General features: G+C 39.7%; 3 protein-coding genes across 5 annotated transcripts in view; 1 reads left to right on the forward strand and 2 right to left on the reverse strand.

The window, feature by feature from the left end:
* LOC311094626 (uncharacterized protein) overlaps nt 1-21,027 on the reverse strand; it is a 168,387-nt gene that overhangs the window by 64,593 nt on the left and 82,767 nt on the right. The window lies entirely within an intron of this gene.
* On the forward strand, nt 5,556-9,536 carry LOC311097708 (uncharacterized protein; the record flags this gene model as incomplete). The annotated part of the gene is made up of 2 exons (XM_084137553.1): nt 5,556-6,990; nt 9,414-9,536. The coding sequence occupies one exon, from the start codon at nt 5,556-5,558 to the stop codon at nt 6,846-6,848; it is 1,293 nt and encodes a 430-aa protein (XP_083993679.1). The 3' UTR covers nt 6,849-6,990; nt 9,414-9,536.
* Nucleotides 11,680-21,027, reverse strand: part of LOC311094723 (uncharacterized protein) — a 72,927-nt gene continuing 63,579 nt past the window's right edge. For all 3 annotated transcript variants that reach the window (XM_084132846.1, XM_084132847.1, XM_084132848.1), the window contains 2 exons: nt 19,115-20,669; nt 11,680-12,815 (listed from right to left, as the gene is read on the reverse strand). In XM_084132846.1, coding sequence (XP_083988972.1) covers nt 12,794-12,815; nt 19,115-20,669 — 1,577 coding nt within the window. In that variant the 3' untranslated portion in view covers nt 11,680-12,793. The remainder of the gene's footprint in view (nt 12,816-19,114; nt 20,670-21,027) is intronic.

The raw sequence follows: 21,027 nt of genomic DNA on the forward strand, positions 1-21,027 counted from the left end.
CGAACTTACAGAGTGTGTCTGCTTCCCGGACAATGTTAGGAAGACTGTTCCAGGGTTTCGGTGCTAAATAGGAAAAGGATCTACCGCCAGCAGTGGATTTTGATATTCTAGGTATTTTCAACTGGCCGGAATTTTGAGATCGCAATAGACATGAAGGACTATAATGTGTTAAGAGCTCGCTCAAGTACTGCGGAGCTAAACCATTTAGTGCTTTGTAAGTAATCAGCAATAATGTGTTAAAATGTATGCAATGTTTAATAGGGAGCCAGTGCAGTGTTGACAGAACTGGGCTAATATGGTCGTACTTCCTGGTTCTGGTAAGAACTCGAGCTGCTGCGTTTTAACATTTAGTCATTTAGAAGACGCTTTTATCCAAAGCGACTTACAAATTAGGACTAAATTAAGCGAGTCATCATGAAGAGGCAAAAAACAACAACAACGCAAGAAGTGCTCAAAATACGAAGTTCAGGCATTATTCAGAGTAGCATAAGCACGATAAGTGGGGTTTTAAAGGGAAAGGTTTTTTTTATGTTTTTATTTTTTTATGAAGTTAAGTGCTCACGGAAGAGATGGGTTTTCAGCTGTCTTTTGAATGTTGTCAGGGATTCTGCATTCCGGATGAGGGTGGGGAGAGTGTTCCACCAGCATGGAACTGTGAATGAGAATGTTCTGGAAAGTGATTTTGTGGCTTTCTGTGATGGAACCACTAGACGTCGCTCGTTGATCGATCGTAGGTGTCTGCTAGGGATGTAGGCTCGTAGGAGTGAGTGAAAGTAGGAGGGAGCTGAGCCTGTGATAGATCTGTAAGCAAGCGTCAATGCCTTGAACTTGATGCGAGCAGTGAGAGGTAGCCAGTGCAGAGAGATGAACAGAGGAGTGACGTGGGCCCTCTTGGGCTCGTTGAAGACAAGACGAGCTGCAGCATTCTGGATCATCTGTAGAGGTTTGGTTGCACATGCTGGAAGTCCGGCCAGAAGAGCATTGCAGTAGTCAAGCCTAGAAATGACCAGGGCCTGGACGAGGAGTTGTGTTGCGTGCTCAGTTAGGAAAGGCCTGATCTTCCTGATGTTGTGCAGCGCAAACCTGCATGAATGAGCTGTCTTTGAAATGTGATCTGTGAAGGTCAGCTGGTCATCAAACGTCATCATTTTAACCTAGCTGTAGTTTGTTTATTAAGCGTACAGGGCAACCACCCAGTAGAGCATTACAATAGTCTAGCCTTGAGGTCATAAACGCATGAACTAATTGTTCCACATTTGTCATTGAGAGCATATGACATAATTTAGATATATTTTCAAGATGGAAAAATGTGGTTTTACAGATAATAGACACGTGTCTTTCAAATGAAAGATTGGTATCAAATAGGCATGTGCCGGTATCAAATTTTCATGCTGCGATTAATTGATTGAGCTTTTATCACGGTATACGGTATTATCACGATATTTTAATTGCTCTAGAGAAACTGATGGATTGGGGGGGGATGTAGAAAAAAACAGCTTGCATCACAATAGGTGTACAGTGTAACAGAATTTTACACACTTTTCACGATTTCAATTCAATTCAAATCTTGATTCATTATTGACTCTTTGGATAAATATTAGGTAGGCTACAGTAGATAGCCTACATGTTAATTTTTCTCAAGAAAAAATATATCTCACATAATGCTGTAAACATACAGAGAGCCCTGTCAACTGGTATTATTAAAGGTTAAAAATGATCAAATTAAAGTTTTCATTATAATAACAATTATGACACAAGTAAAAATATAATACAAATGTAATATAGTGCACATATTTAGCAAAATACTCCTCTCTATAGCTATTTTTTCTAGTCAACTTACGTGTTGGTCATTAAATGGCTTTCCTGAGGTAAATGTAACGTTTTGTGACATAATTGTTCACCTGCAGTTTTATTGACCTCTTTCCGTGGTTGAAAAACACTGATTCATCACATTAGACTAGAGTGCACACAGTGCTTTTACATGTGGGAATGTTTACAATCCCCACATGTACAAATTTTGAAGTGCCCGCGATGATAATATCTTGCATATTCATTACCGCAATTTATTGCATTACCGAATACCGGCACATGTCTAGTATCAAAGAGCACACCCAGGTTCCTAACCGACGACGAACACTTGACAGAGCAGCCATCAAGTGTTAGACAGTATTCTAGGTTATTATGTGAGGAAGTTTTTTGTCCAATAATTAGAATCTGTTTTTTTTTCAGAATTAAGTAGAAGGAAATTACTAGTCATCCAGTTTTTTATATCTGTGTTATGACTGACTCAGGGCCATAACAATAGATTGGAGACCATGCCACAAACAAACAGTGCAAAACATAAGTTTATTGTGTAAATAGCACAAATTTAAACAACAGAACCAAATATGGAGTGTGAACGTCAGTATCAGTAGTGTAGGGCAGGTGCAAGTGTTGAGTGTAAAAATAAAAGACAAACTTAAATAAACTTAAATGTGCATCTGTGTAAAATCCTGGCGTCCCGAGCGAGGCGTGAACCCTGACAGGCCGCAATAGAGCAGCGTTCGAGCCTTTAGCCACCAGACCAGAGCAGGAAGAAAGAGATCAATGCAGCAGAGAAGCTCCTATTTAAACACCAACTTCCCAGGTGACCACAATTAGGCCTTAAAGAGACGAGGGGCAGGAGAACGACCAGAAAAAGGCCAAGGGCCATAACATTCTGCTATGCATCAATTTTGTGAATTGGTAAGTTTCGACTGGGTGTGAAGAAATATACAGCTGAGTATCGTCAGCATAACAGTGAAAATTAATGCCATGCTTCCTAATGATATCTCCTAAGGGTAGCATGTACAGAGTGAACAGTAACGTTCCTAGTACTGAGCATTGTGGTACACCATACTAAACTTGTGATCGATAAGACATCTCTTTATTTACTGCTACAAACTGATAACGGTCAGATAAGTATGATTTAAACCATGCCTGTGCAATTCCACTAATGCCAACATAATGTTCAAGTCTATTTAAAAGGATGTTGTGGTCAGTAGTATCAAATGCAGCACTAAGATCGAGTAACACCAAGAGAGATACAACCACGATCGGATGATAAGAGCAAATCATTTGTGACTCTAATGAGAGGAGTCTCAGTACTATGGTACGGTCTAAATCCTGATTGAAAATCCTCGCAGATATCATTTCTTTCTAAAAAGGAACATAGTTATGAAGATACTGCCTTTTCTAGTATTTGTGGCAGAAAAGGTAGATTTGAGATTGGCTTATAATTGACTAATTCTGTAGGATCAAGTTTGCGTTTTTTTAACAAGCGGTTTAATCAAAGCCAGCTTAAAAGCTTTTGGTACATATCCTAATGACAAAGAGGAATTAATGACATTAAGAAGAGGATCTATGACCTTTGGAAACATATCTTTCATTAGCTTAGTTGGCATTGGATCTAACATACATGTTTTCGAACTGGGTTCTGCAGTCTGGCAGAATGAAGACAACGTCATTCCTCATCCCCGTCCATCCGACAGAGGGATATTCCGAGGACTCCTGGATTGGCCCGCCAAATTGTGGTAGATTTTTCCCCTATTCCTATGAATATCTATACTCAAGTGTGTCTCCAACCGACGCCTGGCCCTGAGTTTCTCTAGCTCCGTATCAGTCGACAACTGGCTTAGAGTTCCTATATACTGTACCTATACTCGAGCGTGTCTCCAGTCGACACCTGGCCCTGAGTTTCTCTAGCTCTGTATCAGTCAGCAACTGGCTTAGAGTTCCTATATACTGTACCTATACTCGAGCGCGTCTTCAGTCGACGCCTGGCCCCAAGTTCTAATCCTATACTCTAGCGCGTCTACTCATCGACGTCCTGCTCAGAGTTCTAACTCTAACTTGTTAACCTAACTAACTTGCTGCAGCACTAATAAACAGACTTCAGACAATGCCTTTGAATATGCTTTAATTACGGCTGGGAGTCCTCTAACAATTCTCAGAGAATCCCAACCAAAAAGAAGAATACATCAGGTTTTATAGGATAAAGACAGACACAACAATAAGATCAAGTGACTAACTCATGACTTTATCATGTCATCTTCTATAAATCTGATTGGTTAAATTGGTAAGAACAATTACCAATTACCAAACAATTACCCCCCTCCCTTTACCCTCTTTTACTGGCATTAGAAAAATTCTCTCAAATCATCACTTTTAAATTTGCTTTGATGTCAGGCGCTCTGGCTCCCAGCAAACATGTGACTATGGTGGCTGGTGTCTTTATTTTCACGTTCCGTGTGATAGAATCGCCAATAATTAGGGCACATTCAACAGGATTCTCAGTGGGTGTTTCACTGAGTGGGGAGAATCTATTTGAAGTTGTAATCTGAACAGAAGAGCGGTGTTTTGTCCCACGACTACAGTGTCGTACCGTCACCCAATTGCCCTGCTGCACGGCCTCTACTACAGCCGGGACCCAACAATAGCTTGGATGCGATTAGCTTGGTGTTCACTAAGCTAATCGCATCCAAAGCTGTATCTAAAGCCCTTTCACTCTTACTATCCTCAATTAAAGTTTGGATACGTGTGTAACGACTGAGACAAGTCAGACACAAGTATTTGTTATAGTTTAACAAATGATAATGAACAAATGAAATGAACAAAAGAACTCACTCTGGGATCTGTGGCCCCATCCCCCCAAACAGGGCAAGAAGGTCTTGATTACAATGACCACGATCAAGTAAGTTGGTTTTATAACTCTTAGCAATGTGAACAAGGCCCCTGCTACAAATCCTACAGATATAAGAACAGACTCTCCTGCATTCATTTATCGAATAACTGATTAACATGAAATTAACATGCATTCCAGAACATTTTGTGAATGATTTACTGTCTTGTGTTGTCTTTTAATACTATTATCTGTTGATACTATTATCTCTTTGATACTATGTATTTTATTATAGAAACCAACAGTCAACGTAACCTCACGCATACCATGTTTGGTCTCTATAAATTGGTACTTTGAAGATCGAAATGATTGTGTACATGATATGCCGATAGCTGTACAACATATTAGTATTACAAGAATCTTTCTTAGTTTCATCATCAGACGCAAATGAGCACGCTTGGAACAAAGATTCATAAATCCTCCCCACAGAGGAAACTCTCGCTTAGAAATTCTCCCTTTCTTATTGGTTGAGCCAGCCCTGCAAGGTGTGACCTTTGTCAAGCTTTGAAGGGCCTCTTCGCTAGCCCTTCTCTCTCTTCTCTGCTGGCCTCAACTGCTACTCCTTCAAGTTGATACTGTGGGGGGACCAAGGGCCCAAGCATTATATTTTAATGTTTAAGGTTGTATCAGTGAGTTCAGGACTCAATTTCATGTCCTTTCACTTTATATTTCTCTCTTTGAATTATTTTGATGTTCTGAAAATTAAATGTAAAAAAAAATTCTTTCATGTCAGACCTGATGGACGAGAGCGAGGAGAGTGAAGAACTGAGTGAAGTGAAGGAGGAGAGTGAAGAACTGAGTGAAGTGGAGGAGAGTGAAGAACTGAGTGAAGTGAAGGAGGAACCTTCAATGAGGAATGAATCAGGATCATGTCAAACCTGGAGGAAAACCTTTGAGTCGCTCAAAGACTAAAAATACATTTTTAAAGAAAAGAAGAGCCAAGAAATCTTTCACCTGCACTCAGTGTGGAAAGAGTCTCACAACCAAACAAAGTCTTGAGATTCACATGAGAATTCACACCGGAGAGAAACCGTTCACATGTGATCAATGTGGAAAGAGTTTCAGTCGATCATCATACCTTAATGTTCACATGAGGATCCACACTGGAGAGAAGCCGTTCTCATGTGATCAGTGCGGCAAAACATTTATTAGTGTATCAGAAGTGAAGTCACACCTGACAGTTCATACGAAGGAGAAGCCTTATTCATGTTCTGTGTGTGGAAAGAGTTTTTCACTGCTGCAATATTTACATAGACATGAGAGAACTCACACTGGTGTGAGAGAGTACATGTGCTTTGAGTGTGAGAAGACTTTTACTACAGAAAACAGTTTAAAACTGCACCAGAGAATTCACACTGGAGAAAAACCTTACAAGTGTTCACACTGTGACAAGAGATTCAGTCGGTCAGCAAATCTGAAAACACATGAGAGGATCCACACTGGAGAAAAACCTTACAAGTGTTCACACTGTGACAAGAGATTCAGTCGGTCAGCAAATCTGAAAACACATGAGAGGATCCACACTGGAGAAAAACCTTACATGTGTTCACACTGTGACAAGAGATTCAGTCATTCATCATCTCTGAAAACACATGAGATGATCCACACTGGAGAGAAGCCACACACGTGTGATCAGTGTGGAAAGAGTTTTGTTTTTAAAGGTGACATGAAGATACACATTAGAGTTCACACTGGAGAGAAGCCGTTCTCATGTGATCAATGCGGGAAGAGTTTCAGTCAATCATCATCCCTTAATGTTCACATGAGGATCCACACCGGAGAGAAGCCGTTCGCATGTGATCAATGCGGCAAAACATTTATTAGGTCATCAGTCCTGAAGAAACACCTGAGAGTTCATACGAAGGAGAAGCCTTATTCATGTTCTGTGTGTGGAAAGAGTTTTTCACTGCTGCAATATTTACATAGACATGAGAGAACTCACACTGGTGTGAGAGAGTACATGTGCTTTGAGTGTGAGAAGACTTTTACTAGAGGGATAGATTTAAAACTGCACCAGAGAATTCATACTGGAGAAAAACCTTACAAGTGTTCACACTGTGACAAGAGATTCAGTCGGTCAGCAAATCTGAAAAAACATGAGAGGATCCACACTGGAGAAAAACCTTACAAGTGTTCACACTGTGACTGAAAACACATGAGAGGATCCACAGCAGAGAGAAGTCGCACACGTGTGATCAGTGCGGAAAGAGTTTCTCTTTTAAAACTCACCTGAAGCTACACATGAAGATCCATGAGGTGGAGAAACCACATAAGCACAGTCTGAGATCACGGTAAGTAGTTTATTTACTTTAAACTTTTTATTTGTCCCCGTAGAGCAATTAGTTTTGCAGCAAGAAATGGACACAGGACAGACACAAATGCACAAATACAAGACCAAAATACATAAAATACTTAATGTTACAGGCTCTGGTTGTACAACAAAAGAATTGAGAAGATAAATAAAATAGGCCTAAGTGCTACAAAATAAAGTGCTCTATTTCTGCAATAGATAAATAGATAAGTAGGCCTCCAAATCGACAGCCATAGGTTAAAAAGAAACATCTGACAATGTTCTTCATAAAAATAATTAGGGGTGTCTAGAAATTTTTTTTCAAATTGTGCGCGTGGATAAAATACATTCTAACGTGAAACTTGTTAACGTTGGCCGGCAGAAGTGCGACCATGGTTTTCCTGATGCTAAATCCAGCCTTGGAGAATATCCTTTCTGACTGTGTACATCCACACTTTATATTTTCTTATCCCAGACATTGTTATTTTAAAGATTTAAATCCTTGCCGCCAAGACGCTCCTCTGTCGGTTACGGATTGAAAGTGAAACTTAAAGTCGGAACGAATGAGTGCCTGTATCTATTGCTCTTTACTGGAGGTAATCTAAAGCGAGACCCAGAAGGTAAGATCTGAAACTCTAAATGAAGGGGGTGGGAACTATCAGAAATAACTGATTTGGCCTTCCTAACTACCTGTCTGTTATACAGGTCAGTGAGGCTACACTGCTGGACACCTAGAATTTTACTGCTGACCTTCACTATATTGGAAAGAGCAGTTTTGGCCTTGACAGTGAGATTACCATACCAGCAAATTTCTGAGAATGCAAATACAGACTCGATGTATGATTTATAAAAAAGGGTCATGAGGGTCTTATCGACACGGAACTTTGACAGTTTGCGAAGGCAAAACAGTCTTTGTTGGCCTTTTTTGCAGAGCATCTCAGTATTAGAATTAAAATGCAACTTATTGTCGATCAAACTGCCAAGATACTTGTTTCAAGATTCAGTCTGGAACTCAGTCAGCTTTGTTGAGATCTTTGAGCTTGAAGTTTCCAAATTCAGTCTGGAACTCAGTCAGGCATTGAGATATTTTTGGAGCTTGAAGTTTTCAATCTGGAGGAAGCTGGAAAGATTCAGTCTGGCAATCTTTGTCAGATCTTTTGTTGAGCTTGTAGTTTCAAGATTCAGTTCTTTGAGCTTGAAGTTCTTTGAGTTTCCTTTTTTTTTCTCCATCCGGGTCACGGCACCATCTGCTGTAAAGTTTTCTTTCATCGAAGCAGAGACCAGGAGACAGTTGGGATCACGTTCAACAGAAGTTATTCTTTATTGAGAACTCCGCTGTACGTGGCTGCAGTACTTCCAACATGATCTAATCTAACATAACTTTACATGGTATCTTATAGGCTTTTTAGGAGGAGGGACTTTTGGGGGTGAAGACAAATTCAAACAAAGCATGTAAAAGAGTATACAGGTTAAGGAACCCGCCCCAGACCGGCAGTCTCAATCCAATCAGCATAACCACTCAAATGCATTTGTGCTAATCCAATCAGTCTGAGTGATACTGGGACTCAAAGAGCCATTAAAGACAATAAGGAGAAAGTCTATCAACCTAACTATTCAATGTCTGGGCTCCGAAAGGTGAGAATCTCAGTGATCTGATTCATTTAAAACACAATAGAGAAAACAGGTCTGGCAGGAAAGGAGACTCTTTGCTGGAGACTCAATAATCATCTGAAATCAGTCTACTAAACGTTATCCGTTTATATACTATTGCAGTGGAAAAACTAAATTAAACATTTAATAAATATATAATCCAACAATATGACAATGTGCAACAAAGTCTTTTCTGTGTAAGTTAGCTACACATCACACACCACCCTATAGCCAAATCTCTCCTCTCCACCTATAGCCGGTGTGTGGTGAGCACAGGACACTTTGTTGATTGTTTGATATCTATTAACTCGTGTTCAACCAACAGGAATGTCTAATTTGTCAGTTCAAATCAATGCAAAAAAACACACAAATTCGCTCTCTGACAGTAGGTGGCGCTCATGTAAAGCAGAAATACAGCACTATACAGGGCTCTAGACTGAGACTAAATGGTCACATTTTGCGACCTTTTTAACTGAGCTGCGCAGCGCAAACAGTTTATCAGCTCAGAGCAATACTAGGCAGCGGTTTACTCGTGAGCCGAACTCGATCACGCAACAAAATTACTACACAGAGCAAGGCTTTACAATAAGGTTTCATTAATGTTCCTGGCACCAAGTTTACTCCACAAAAGAAAGTAGTCCTGGAAATATTTAAAAGTGAGGATGTTAATTTTTCAGTATCCAAAACTAAAGTCTGCAGTTGACATACATTTAAAAAAAAATTGTATGACTATCAGTGTGCATTGAAACAAATCTTTATGCATTTCATTTGCAGGAAGACCTACACTTCGGGTATTTAAGGAGGAACTGACAGACATTTGATCAGGCGACCCATGGCCTTGGGCCTGGTTTAAGGGGAAGCACATTCAAGTTCAACGTCTCCTGTCTAAAAGTTAATATTCAGTTAAATGCTTTCTAATACATGTTTCGTTTCTCTCTATTCTACTTTTTTGCTTACTAAATTACCTTAACATTCAGTGTGGTATTTTTCCTTATAAACTGAAGACACAAATTTCACCATTTACTGTTGTTTTTAGTATTATTATTACTTTTTATTAATATTCATAATCAGTAGTACTATGTATCTATTTTATACTTTTTATATACATTCATAATCATTTGTACTCAATGTATTTTGTGAAGATGTGGGGGAAGAGAGACTTTGGGGGACTTTGAGTGTGTGCTGGAGAGACTGTAATGTATATTCAGTGTTTATACAAGCATAGCATAAGAGGGTATACATTCCAACATTAATGGAAACCATATGTTCCTCTGCTGAATGTATGTGTTGCTATAGTGATGTAGTTTTTTCCTGGTCACCATATAAGAACTGAGCCCTTTGTCCGAAAGGCAGAGAAGATGATGAGAAACTAGAATGAGGACGTTGTTGGTCCACTGCCTCTTCTCCCTATGTTTTATATAATTAAATAAATAAGAGATCTCTTGGCAAAATCACTGGTGTCTGTTTCCATGAAATCAAACAACAGGGGAAAGCAAGATTTTTAAATCAACAAAACCATTTTTCCATTAAATAATTTTACAACAACAACACACCAGTGAATGAAAGTATCTATTTCACTGTGGTAGGATGATAGGTCCATATCTCGAGGAGACTCAAAGTTTTTGTTTATCTATGTTTTATTATAATTCCTCTATGGAGGAACTAAATGTTGTGCCTCACAAGAGCACCGTGCTACATATATCAGGGCTTAAAGTCGCTTGGAAAAAACGAGCGCTTCGCACCACAAAAAGAAAAAGACAGTATGAGAGAGAATGGCACATACGTCAAAGAAAACCTTGAGCCGTAATGACTCCAATGGCTTCCATTATGAGCGCGCAAACTGCGCGGCAACATTTTAAATAACGAACTTGAGCGCGCAAAAGACGCGTTATGTGAACAGGCCCTAATCTGACTTGAATAACACACCGGTCCCCTTCAACCTACCACCTTGATTCAAGAGTCAGCGCGCACAGCTGTCACAGCCAATGGGAGCATGATTTTAGGTTGTCTTAGCCAATTGCTAGAGAGGAGGGCGGGTCTTGTGCAGGAACCAGTTCGCAGTTAGCTTCAGAGCTGCCAACTCTCACGCATTCACCGTGAGACACACGCAATTGACACTTTTCACACGCTCTCACGAAAACACATCCATTTTCTCACGCACAGAAAAATCGTGAAGCAAAGAGGACACGGAGACCGACAGACTGGACAGAGCAGGTTACTTTTGATATAAAAAAATCTCAGCTCTCAGATTCTGTCACTTTTATTACGAAATTCAAACAATAAATACCGTTTTGGCACTTGTAAATGTGACGCGACCACTGATCTATATAGAATGACATTATATAGATCAGTGGACACGATAGATCCCTAGCGGCAGGTAAACCGATCATCTCTAGCTAGTAAATAAACACGAATGAACAATGTTGAAAGATACAGTACAACTTACCGAAATGCATATTCCTCATACATAATATCGACCAATCAATCAAAAAAAGGGGTCAATAAAACAGCTGGAGAACAATTATGTCACATAACATTTACCGCAGGAAAGCCATTTGATGACCATAATATAGGCTATAGCACGTTAGTTGGCTAGAAAAAAAGAGCTATAGAGAGTATTTTGCTAAATATGTGTACTATATTACATATTTATTATATTTTTACTTATATCATTAAATAAAGTTGTTATTACAATAAAAAACGCATTATATATCTCTCTGTATGTTTACAGTTGTTTTTTCTTAAGAAAAATTAATGGCTATCTTGTGTAGCCTACCTAATATTTATTTAAATGAGTCAGTATTAAATCAAATCACAATAATTGAATTGAAAACCAGAAATTGTACCATGTAGCCTAGGCTAAACATTATAACATGTTGTCACTAAGCCTAATAAAATTCAGTTTAGTTACTAAAATGTTTTGACAATCACAATACACTTATTGTGATGCAATAATTTAATAATTTTTTTTATGTTTAAGATGCCAAACACGTTTGTGTTTAAGATGTAAACGGGATGATTGCGCGACACTTACGTGAGACACTGTTGCCGTGTGTGCAAGTAGCAGAAACAACGAGGAATACCAGAGTAAACGTTGAAAACGTTTAATTTGAAAAGGTGTGAATGACGTTACAAAACATGAAAAATTATAAAATATAAAAGGAAAACAGAGTGTTGTCAAATCAATTAAATAATCAAAACATAATCCCCATAACTATTTCACCCAAACCTCTAAATCTACCCATCAAAAGAAAAATGCAGAAACAAAACCTGAAATCTTCAGCGTATACGCCCGCCTTAAATAAACTACGCTGTCTAAAAAAAAAACAATAAATTCAATGCGTGGTGATCACTCTCCAACTAAATAACAGAAAACAATTCTAACTACCGTGGTCTTTAAAGATGGAACACACACACACACACACACACACACTACGGACTTCTAGTGTTCTAACTCTAAACAGTGCATTCCATCGGCAGTAATACTAACAAAGGAATGTTCATCTCTAAACACTTGCATAAGCAAAAAAAAAAAAACAAAAAAAAACAATCATAAACGTAATCATGGTTTCAACAAACAACTCCAGGCGAAGTTGTCTGAGATCTGGCGCTGACCTCCCTCGCTCTGCTCACTCTCCAACTAAATAAAATAACTCGCTCTTGGTCACTGGGCCTTTTAAACCCACAGAACGTCTGTGGATTGCTGGAACGTAAGTCCTGATTTTAACGTCGTGACGTCACATCTCTTATGGGCAACCAATGATCACCACCTAGGAATAATGTACACAAACGCGCACAAAAAAAGAAAAAAACACAAACACGCGTGGAACGTAACATGAAGAAACTGAGACAGACTAAATCCAGAAGAACTGCGGGAACAAGTCTTTTAGATTAAAGACACATCTCTTTGACCTAGCATTCACATAACACATTATAGACTTCTATAATTCAATGTTAGGCTGCATAGATTAGGCCAGCCGGAACTGGGAACACTTCCTATAAATCCTGATGTACTCGTTACATCATGAGAAGAATGGTGTCTATGCTTATATTAGTCTCTCTGTTTATCCCGAGGTTTACCACAGTCCGCGGGATCCAGATAAGATGAAGGACCTGCGCCTGGACCCGACGACAGCGCAGTCCTGAAGTGTCCACTAGTCTCTCCCCTGTGAAGGCCTGTGAAAAAAAAAAAAAAAAAAAACATTTGACACAATCTATAATACAGATGAGCAAATGCTAAAGCTCGGGTTGCTGAATATTTGATCCCTTACTTCAAAAGCACTCATTGTTAATGATATGATTTCAGATTATAACCTAGATGTGCTGTGTTTGACAGAAACCTGGCTAAAACCAAACGATTACATTACTTTAAATTTACATTTATGCATTTGGCAGACACTTTTATCCAAAGCTTTCAAGGTACACATTTTACATTTTGTCAGTTCTTGCTTTCCCTGGGAATCGAACCCATGACCTTGCTAGCGCCAACGCTCTACTGTTTGAGGTACAGGAAAGCCTAAACGAGTCCACACTGCAAGATTACTGTTATAAACATGAGCCTCGTCTGAAACGCAAAGGGGGAGGTGTTGCTGTAATTTATAGTAATAGTTTCAAAACCACTAAGAAATCAAGTTTTAAATATAATTCTTTTGAAGTGTTGGTGCTTAATGTAAAAATATATAGTATAAATGATAAATCAAGTTTGAGATTTGTGCTGGCTACTGTATACAGGCCACCAGGGCACCATACAGACTTTATCTGCAGCCAATATTAATTCTGATAGAAAGTCAGCAAATTCTTTGATAAAGTACTAATTGTTGGTGATTTTAATATACACATCGATAATGAAAAAGATGCATTGGGATTGGCATTTAAAGACATTGTAAACTCTATTGGAGTTAGACAACACGTGTCAGGACCTACTCATTGTCGTAATCATACTCTAGATCTAATATTATCACATGGAATAGATGTTGATGCCGTTGAAATTCTGCAGCAGAGCGATGACATCTCAGATCATTATCTAGTCTCGTGTAAACTTCATTTAGCCAAGGCTGCAAAGTCGACTCCGTGTTATAAATATGTTAGACCTATCACTTCTGCCACTAAAGATTGCTTTATTAATAATCTTCCTGATCAGTTTCATCATCTCAGCATCCCGGATAGCTTAGAAGAACTCGATATTGCAACAGAAACTTTTAACTCTCTCTTTTCCAGCACTTTAGACACAGTTGCTCCGTTGCGCTTAAAGAAGATTAAAGAAAATAAACATAATCCTAGGTTTTTATTTGAAACAGTGGCTAAACTAACGAAAAATAAAGCTTCAAACACAGAAGTTTTCAAGCAACACAGCAGTAATGATTTTATGAACTTCTTCACTTATAAGATTGATAATATCAGGGATAAAATTATAACTATGCAACCGTCTACTACAGTATCGCATCAGGCAGTGCATTGTAGTCTCCCTGAGGAAAAATTTGATTCATTTGTTGCTATAGGAGAGGAAGAATTTACTAAACTCGTTAAATCATCTAAATCTACAACATGTATGTTAGACCCTATACCGACTAAGCTACTGAAAGAGATGCTCCCAGAGGTCATAGATCCTCTTCTTAATATCATTAATTCATCTTTGTCTCTAGCAGGCATGAAAACTCCTCACCTTTCGGCGAAAATCGCCGTTTTAAAACCTAAAAGGGTCACCTACGTGATTTGTGCAGATCCGATGAGAAAATATTTATTGGGGGTGGGGGGGTCGTGGTCGAGGCCGAGGCCAGCATTTATCCCCTATAAAGTTACCATAAACTTCGCAGCTTTAAAAAACAATCATCATTCCTAATGCCGAAACATGACAGCCAATATGAGTCAGAGTAACGTTAGGGCAGAAATGTTTTCAAAGTCTTTTACACCGTGAGTCTGACAACTGCCGATCAAAGAACCGCACGTCGGAAAGCAAGCCTGAGGTAAGTTAGTTTACAATGTTAACTGTCCTGTCAGATACAGACAGCAATGTTGCCAATGGCATTATTTTTACATTTTGACATAGTGGGCGAGATGATATCGCGAGCGGGCGCGGGCGCCATGATCGCTGAGCGAGCAGGAACAAGTAACAGTTAAGCAGTGTTATTCACTGGGCGGCTCGCGAGCCTCATGTGGCCAGCCAAGCTTTAATTTGTCGCTCGCATGGCGGTAAATAATACGGTGATATGATAATGCATTCACTAGAGATATTTCATAAAAACATTAATAACAAGTACATAACCCGTTAAAAACTTAAAGTGTCAGCTCTATTACAAATAATTTCGATCGGATTGAAAGGGGTGGTTTACAGAGAGAACGTGAAAAAACTTGATCGATTGAAAACCGAAACTGAAAGGACGACGTATGACGCGCGGAACGAGCTGAACGAGTATCCTTTCATTCTATAATTCTCCTTTCACTCAGCATCTGTGAAGTGAGGCAGGACAACGGCTCACCAGTCCTTGTTTCAGATTATCATACAGACGACTGGTTTGGGGCATTTTTAATAAGTGATAAATAGTAGTAAATAGTTTTTTTTTTCTCTGACACCCGATGAAACACGTAGATCAGCGGCCCATTGGTTCTTTTCTTGATTTACACTGGGCTAGCCCAATCACATCTTTAATGTGAAGTATAGAAATATACTCTTTCCAGTATAGAAATTAGTACAAAACTAATTATGAAAGTTTCCTCTATTTTTTAATGCATTTGTTTTACAATATATGGCTATTACTATTATGGGATTAATATTATAACTATTATTGTAGCAGTAATGTAGACAGACACTGTAACTAAAAGAGTTTTGAAAATTTCTTTGTTTAATTTGCACCAGATTGATGAATTTAACATTAAAAAGCACAAAATTTTCTTACGGGGGAGCATGCCCCCGAACCCCCCTAGAGTGCCAGAGGTCCACTCATCACAGTAATCCAAAAGTCCTGTGACAAACACTGGTTATACTATGCCAATGCAGCTTACAGGTTTTTGGGGGGCATTTATCACTATGGAGTATAATTCAATTCTATTAATAAGTCAGAATTTCATCTGTTCGAGTTAACTCTTACGCGTTACTCACTCATTACATTTTTTGGGGGTGGGGGGTATATATGCCGCATGCCCGCATCCTTCTCACCTTTTTTACCCCTGACCTGTTTTCATGCCTGCTCTAGGATACATACCAAAAAACTTTAAGCTGGCTATGACTAAACCGCTTGTTAAAAAAACGCAACTTGATCCTACAGAATTAGTCAATTACAGGCCGATCTCGAATCTACCTTTTCTGTCAAAGATACTAGAAAAGGCAGTATCCTCACAACTGTGTTCCTTTTTAGAAAGAAATTATATCTGCGAGGATTTCCAGTCAGGATTTAGACCGTACCATAGTACTGAGACAGCTCTCATTAGAGTCACAAATGTTTTGCTCTTATCATCTGATCGTGGTTGTATCTCTCTATTAGTGTTACTCGATCTTAGTGCTGCGTTTGACACCATTGACCACAACATTCTTTTAAATAGACTAGAAAATTATGTTGGCATTAGTGGAATTGCACTAGCATGGTTTAGCATGGTTTATCTGAGCGTTATCAGTTTGTAGCAGTAAATGAAGAGACGTCTCATCAATCACAAGTTCAGTATGGCGTACCACAAGGCTCAGTACTAGGACCGCTGCTGTTCACTCTGTAAATGCTACCCTTAGGAGATATCATTAGGAAACATGAAATTAGCTTCCACTATTATGCCGACGATACTCAGCTCTATATTTCTTTAAAACCTAACGAAACTTACCAATTCACAAAATTAACGGAATGCATAGCTGATATAAAAACTTGGATGACTCGTAATTTCCTACTTCTAAATTTTAATTATTGGACAAAAAAAAAAAAAAAAACTTACATTATAAGAAGAATGGCATCTACGCTAATTTTAGTGTCTCTGTTTATCCCGAGGTTTTCCGCAGCCTGCCGGATTCAGGCCGTATCCAGATCTGATGAAGGACCTGCACCTGGAACCGATGACAACGCAGTGCTGAAGTGCCAACTAGTCTCTCCCTATGGAGGATCCCTTCACTCTACAGATAAATCGTCGTCGGGAAAACTCAATTCGCGTACCTACCCCGAAGTGACAAAATAAAATAAAATTCTGTATCAAAATTTATAAGGAAAGACCAGTACTTTGTTTAGGCTTGGTTTGTAGGGAATTCCAAACCTGCACACATATATTCAACGCACATAACTATAGAACCAATTCTTAATGTGCATGTGAACGCCATCAGCGTTTCTCACAGGTTCGCGTTTAAAGTTGAACTAAGTAACTTTTTTACCTTAACCGAACAGCTTCGGAGTCATTGGAATAGTTATATGACTTTTTTCGGGTTCGAGGTGCACATACAATACAGACTGTCGACAGTTCAACAGGGCACGCGCAGCTCTTAAAGGGGTCACACCTTATTTCCACTCATTACAGCTTCCATCCTACTGAACAAGGTACCGGTATAGAGGGCGGAAGGGATCAGGCCGTGAGTGCAGAGACGGCCCTGCGCGAGTGGTATTTATACGTTTATCTCTGTAAAGCTGCTTTGAAACAATCTACATTGTTAAAAGCGCTATATAAATGAAGATGACTTGACTTGACATAAGGCGATTTCCTAGGCAGATATTGACTTGGGACTATATTGGGGGGGGGGCACAGGCAAAGCACTTACTTGGGCGCAGAGATATTACGCAACACCTGAAAACTTCCATCAACATACCGGCGTGAAAAGTAGCCGGCTATTTTTCCTACAGTAGACATAGTGAATTGCATGAACATGGCGGATTTTGTGAGAGACGAAGAGGGTGACTTCTCAGACAGTCAAGATCCAGAACCATACCTCTATGAACCAGAGTTTGAGAAGAGGAGCTGCTCGCTTTGGAAATAGATCGACAGGAGGAGGAGGTTGCGATCGCTCAACAGCCTGAGGACGTGAGGATGAGAGCCAACATGAACTGGTGGTGTGAGTGTGGGGGAATATGCCAACCTATGCCGACTGAAATAGAGTGTCTGTGCTGTGGCGAGTGGGACAAGGTACTGTTATCGATGACCAGGCTCAACGTGGGGGGGATTTCAGGTGTTGCTTGATATCTCTGGTCATAAGGTCATACACACTTAGGATGACTTGACAGGGCTCCAGACTAACTTTTTTTATTAAGAGCGCTGTAGCCTCTGACTTAAAATTTTAAGCAAAAAAATTTAGGGGCACACCTTAAATCACCTTGCAATGCAATTATTCACAAGTGTCGAAAGCAGAGGACAGGAGGGTATGTGAGCCTCACAGTATGAGGAGGGAAGGTGAGCCAGCATCAGCTGCCATTCGTAGGTCATTTGTGACTCTGACGAGCGCTGTTTCTGTACTATGAGCTGCGCGGAAACCAGATTGGAACTTTTCGAATAGATGGTTGTTTTTGAGGTGGTCCTGGAGATGAGTTGCAACAACTGCATATGGAACAATGCCGGATAGGATGGACTGGTTTATTGCAGTGGTAATGAGAGGGCTTAGAATAACGGAGTTTGCTTTGACAAGAGCAGTAGGAAAAGGGTCGAGGGCACAGGTGGTGGGTTTCATCCTTTTGATGATCATCTCAACCTCCTGATTCGAGATTTCTGGAAAGTATTTCAGGGGGTGGGCGATTTCAAACTGTGGGTGTACAGATAGGGCAGATTGGGTTGAGGATCCATGAATGGAAGAGCGGATCGAAATTATTTTAGTATTGAAAAAGTCCAGTAGGTTATTGCAGTGTTCTTCTGTGTTTTCCTTGAGTGAGGGGACCTACTATGGTCATCAATAGGGCCATTAGGGAGGGTCTTTGTCTTTCTCAGGTGTGAAAAGCCATACATATTAATGATGTGTTTACGCCTCTCGCATAAAGCTTTCTCACACAAAACGCATCTTACAAATTTTAAATCAATATATTGTCTTATCTGAATGAGCAGTCAGGATGATTTTCCCATAGTTTTGGAGCAAATATTCTAGGCTACGTGATACAATTTTCAAAAGTCTTGTGAAGAAATAATCAGTATGGGTTTCATGGCCTTATTTCAGTGACAATTCTGTATTTTGTATTTTCACAAACCACGCATAAATGTCATTATCTCAAAACTACAAACTTTTACACACATGCTGCTGATATATTATTGTAGCAGAGTTTGTGCTGAATACAGTGTAATCAGACTTTAGCCATGAAAATGTCACAAGTAACAGAAATAAGCACAAATGTCAGAGCATGTCAGAACACCTCCAGGCCCAGAAAACAGCTCAGACCCCAGAGGGTTAATAGATATCAAACAATCAACAAAGTGTCCAGTGCTCACCACACACCGGCTATAGGTGGAGAGGAGAGATTTGGCTATAGGGTGATGTGTGTCTAACTTACACAGAAGAGACTTTGTTGCTCAGCACATGAAAATAAACTACTTACTGTGACCTCAGACTGCGGTGATGTGGTTTCTCTCCAGTGTGGATCCTCTCATGTGTTTTCAGAGAAGATGAGTGACTGAATCTCTTGTCACAGTGTGAACACTTGTAAGGTTTTTCTCCAGTGTGAATCTTCATGTGTCGCTTCAGGTGAGTTTTATCAGAGAAACTCTTCCCACACTGATCACACGTGTGCGGCTTCTCTCCAGTGTGGATCCTCTCATGTCTTTTCAGATTTGCTGACTGACTGAATCTCTTGTCACAGTGTGAACACTTGTAAGGTTTTTCTCCAGTGTGGATCCTCTCATGTGATCTCAAATCATCTGACTGACTGAATCTCTTGTCACAGTGTGAACACTTGTAAGGTTTTTCTCCAGTGTGAATTCTCTGGTGCCGTTTTAAATTGCCTGCTGTAATAAAAGTCTTCTCACACTCAAAGCACATGTACTCTCTCACACCAGTGTGAGTTTTCTGATGTGTGTGTAAATATTGCAGCACTGAAAAACTCTTTCCACACACAGAACATGAATGCGGCTTTGTATGAACTGTCAGGTGTGACTTCAGGTCTGATGCCCTATGAAATGTTTTGCCGTATTGATCACATGTGAACGGCTTCTCTCCGGTGTGGATCATCATGTGACTCTTAAGACTACTTTTGCTTGAGAATCTCTTTTCACATTGATCACACATGAATGGCTTCTCTCCCGTGTGGACCCTCATGTGAACATCAAGTTGCTTTTTGTCAGTGAAACACTTCCCACATTGATCACACGTGTGCGGCTTCTCTCCAGTGTGGATCCTCTCATGTGTTTTCAGAGCTGATGATCGACTGAATCTCTTGTCACAGTGTGAACACTTGTAAGGTTTCTCTCCAGTGTGGATCCTCTCGTGTTGTTTTAATTCTTTCGCTGTAATAAAAGTCTTCTCACACTCAAAGCACATGTACTCTCTCACACCAGTGTGTATTTTCTCATGTCTATGTAAAGTTGGCAGCCATGAAAAACTCTTTCCACACACAGAACATGAATGTGGCTTCTCCTTCGTATGAACTGTCAGGTGTGACTTCAGCTCTGATGACCTAAGAAATGTTTTGCCGCAGTGATCACATGAGAATGGCTTCTCTCCGGTGTGGATCATCATGTGAACATTAAGATGTTGTTTGTATGTGAAACTCTTTCCACATTGATCACATGAGAACGGCTTCACTCCGGTGTGGATCCTCATGTGAAGCTCAAGACTTCTTTTCTGTGTGAAACTCTTTCCACATTGATCGCATGTGAACGGCTTCTCTCCCGTGTGAACTCTCATGTGAATCTCAAGACTACATTTGCTTGTGAAGCTCTTCCCACACTGAGTGCAGGTGAAAGATTTCTTGGCTCTTTTCTTTATAAATGTATTTTTAGTCTTTGAGCGACTCAATGGTTTTCCTTCAGGATTGACATGATGTTCCTCCTCCACTTCACTCAGTTCTTCACTCTCCTCCTTCACTTCACTCAGTTCTTCTCTCTCCTCCTTCACTTCACTCAGTTCTTCACTCTCCTCCTTCACTTCACTCAGGTCTGAAATCAAAGAGAAAATGATTAATTTGATTTTCAGTACATCAAAATAACTCAAAGAGAGAAATATAAAGTGAAAGGACATGAAAGTGAGCCCTGATGTAATAGTAGAAAGTAGACAACTGTTATAAAATATTATGATAATTTGATGTCTTTTTATAAATTGATTACGACCGTTATTTACCGGACCGAATATCAATGCGGATTTCTGTGCTTCATTTCGGTGCTACTGTTATGCCTGTGCTTCTCTTGGATGCTCTGAAAACGGACGTTAGAAACGTGATGCTTGTCAGCAGTTAACTTTAGCATACCGTTAGCTTGTAGCTGGATTAAACGCGGTTAAAATGCTGGCCAAACAGTG

The sequence above is a fragment of the Abramis brama genome (assembly GCF_963993115.1).
Source record: "Abramis brama genome assembly, chromosome: 1".
Taxonomy (NCBI): domain Eukaryota; kingdom Metazoa; phylum Chordata; class Actinopteri; order Cypriniformes; family Leuciscidae; genus Abramis; species Abramis brama.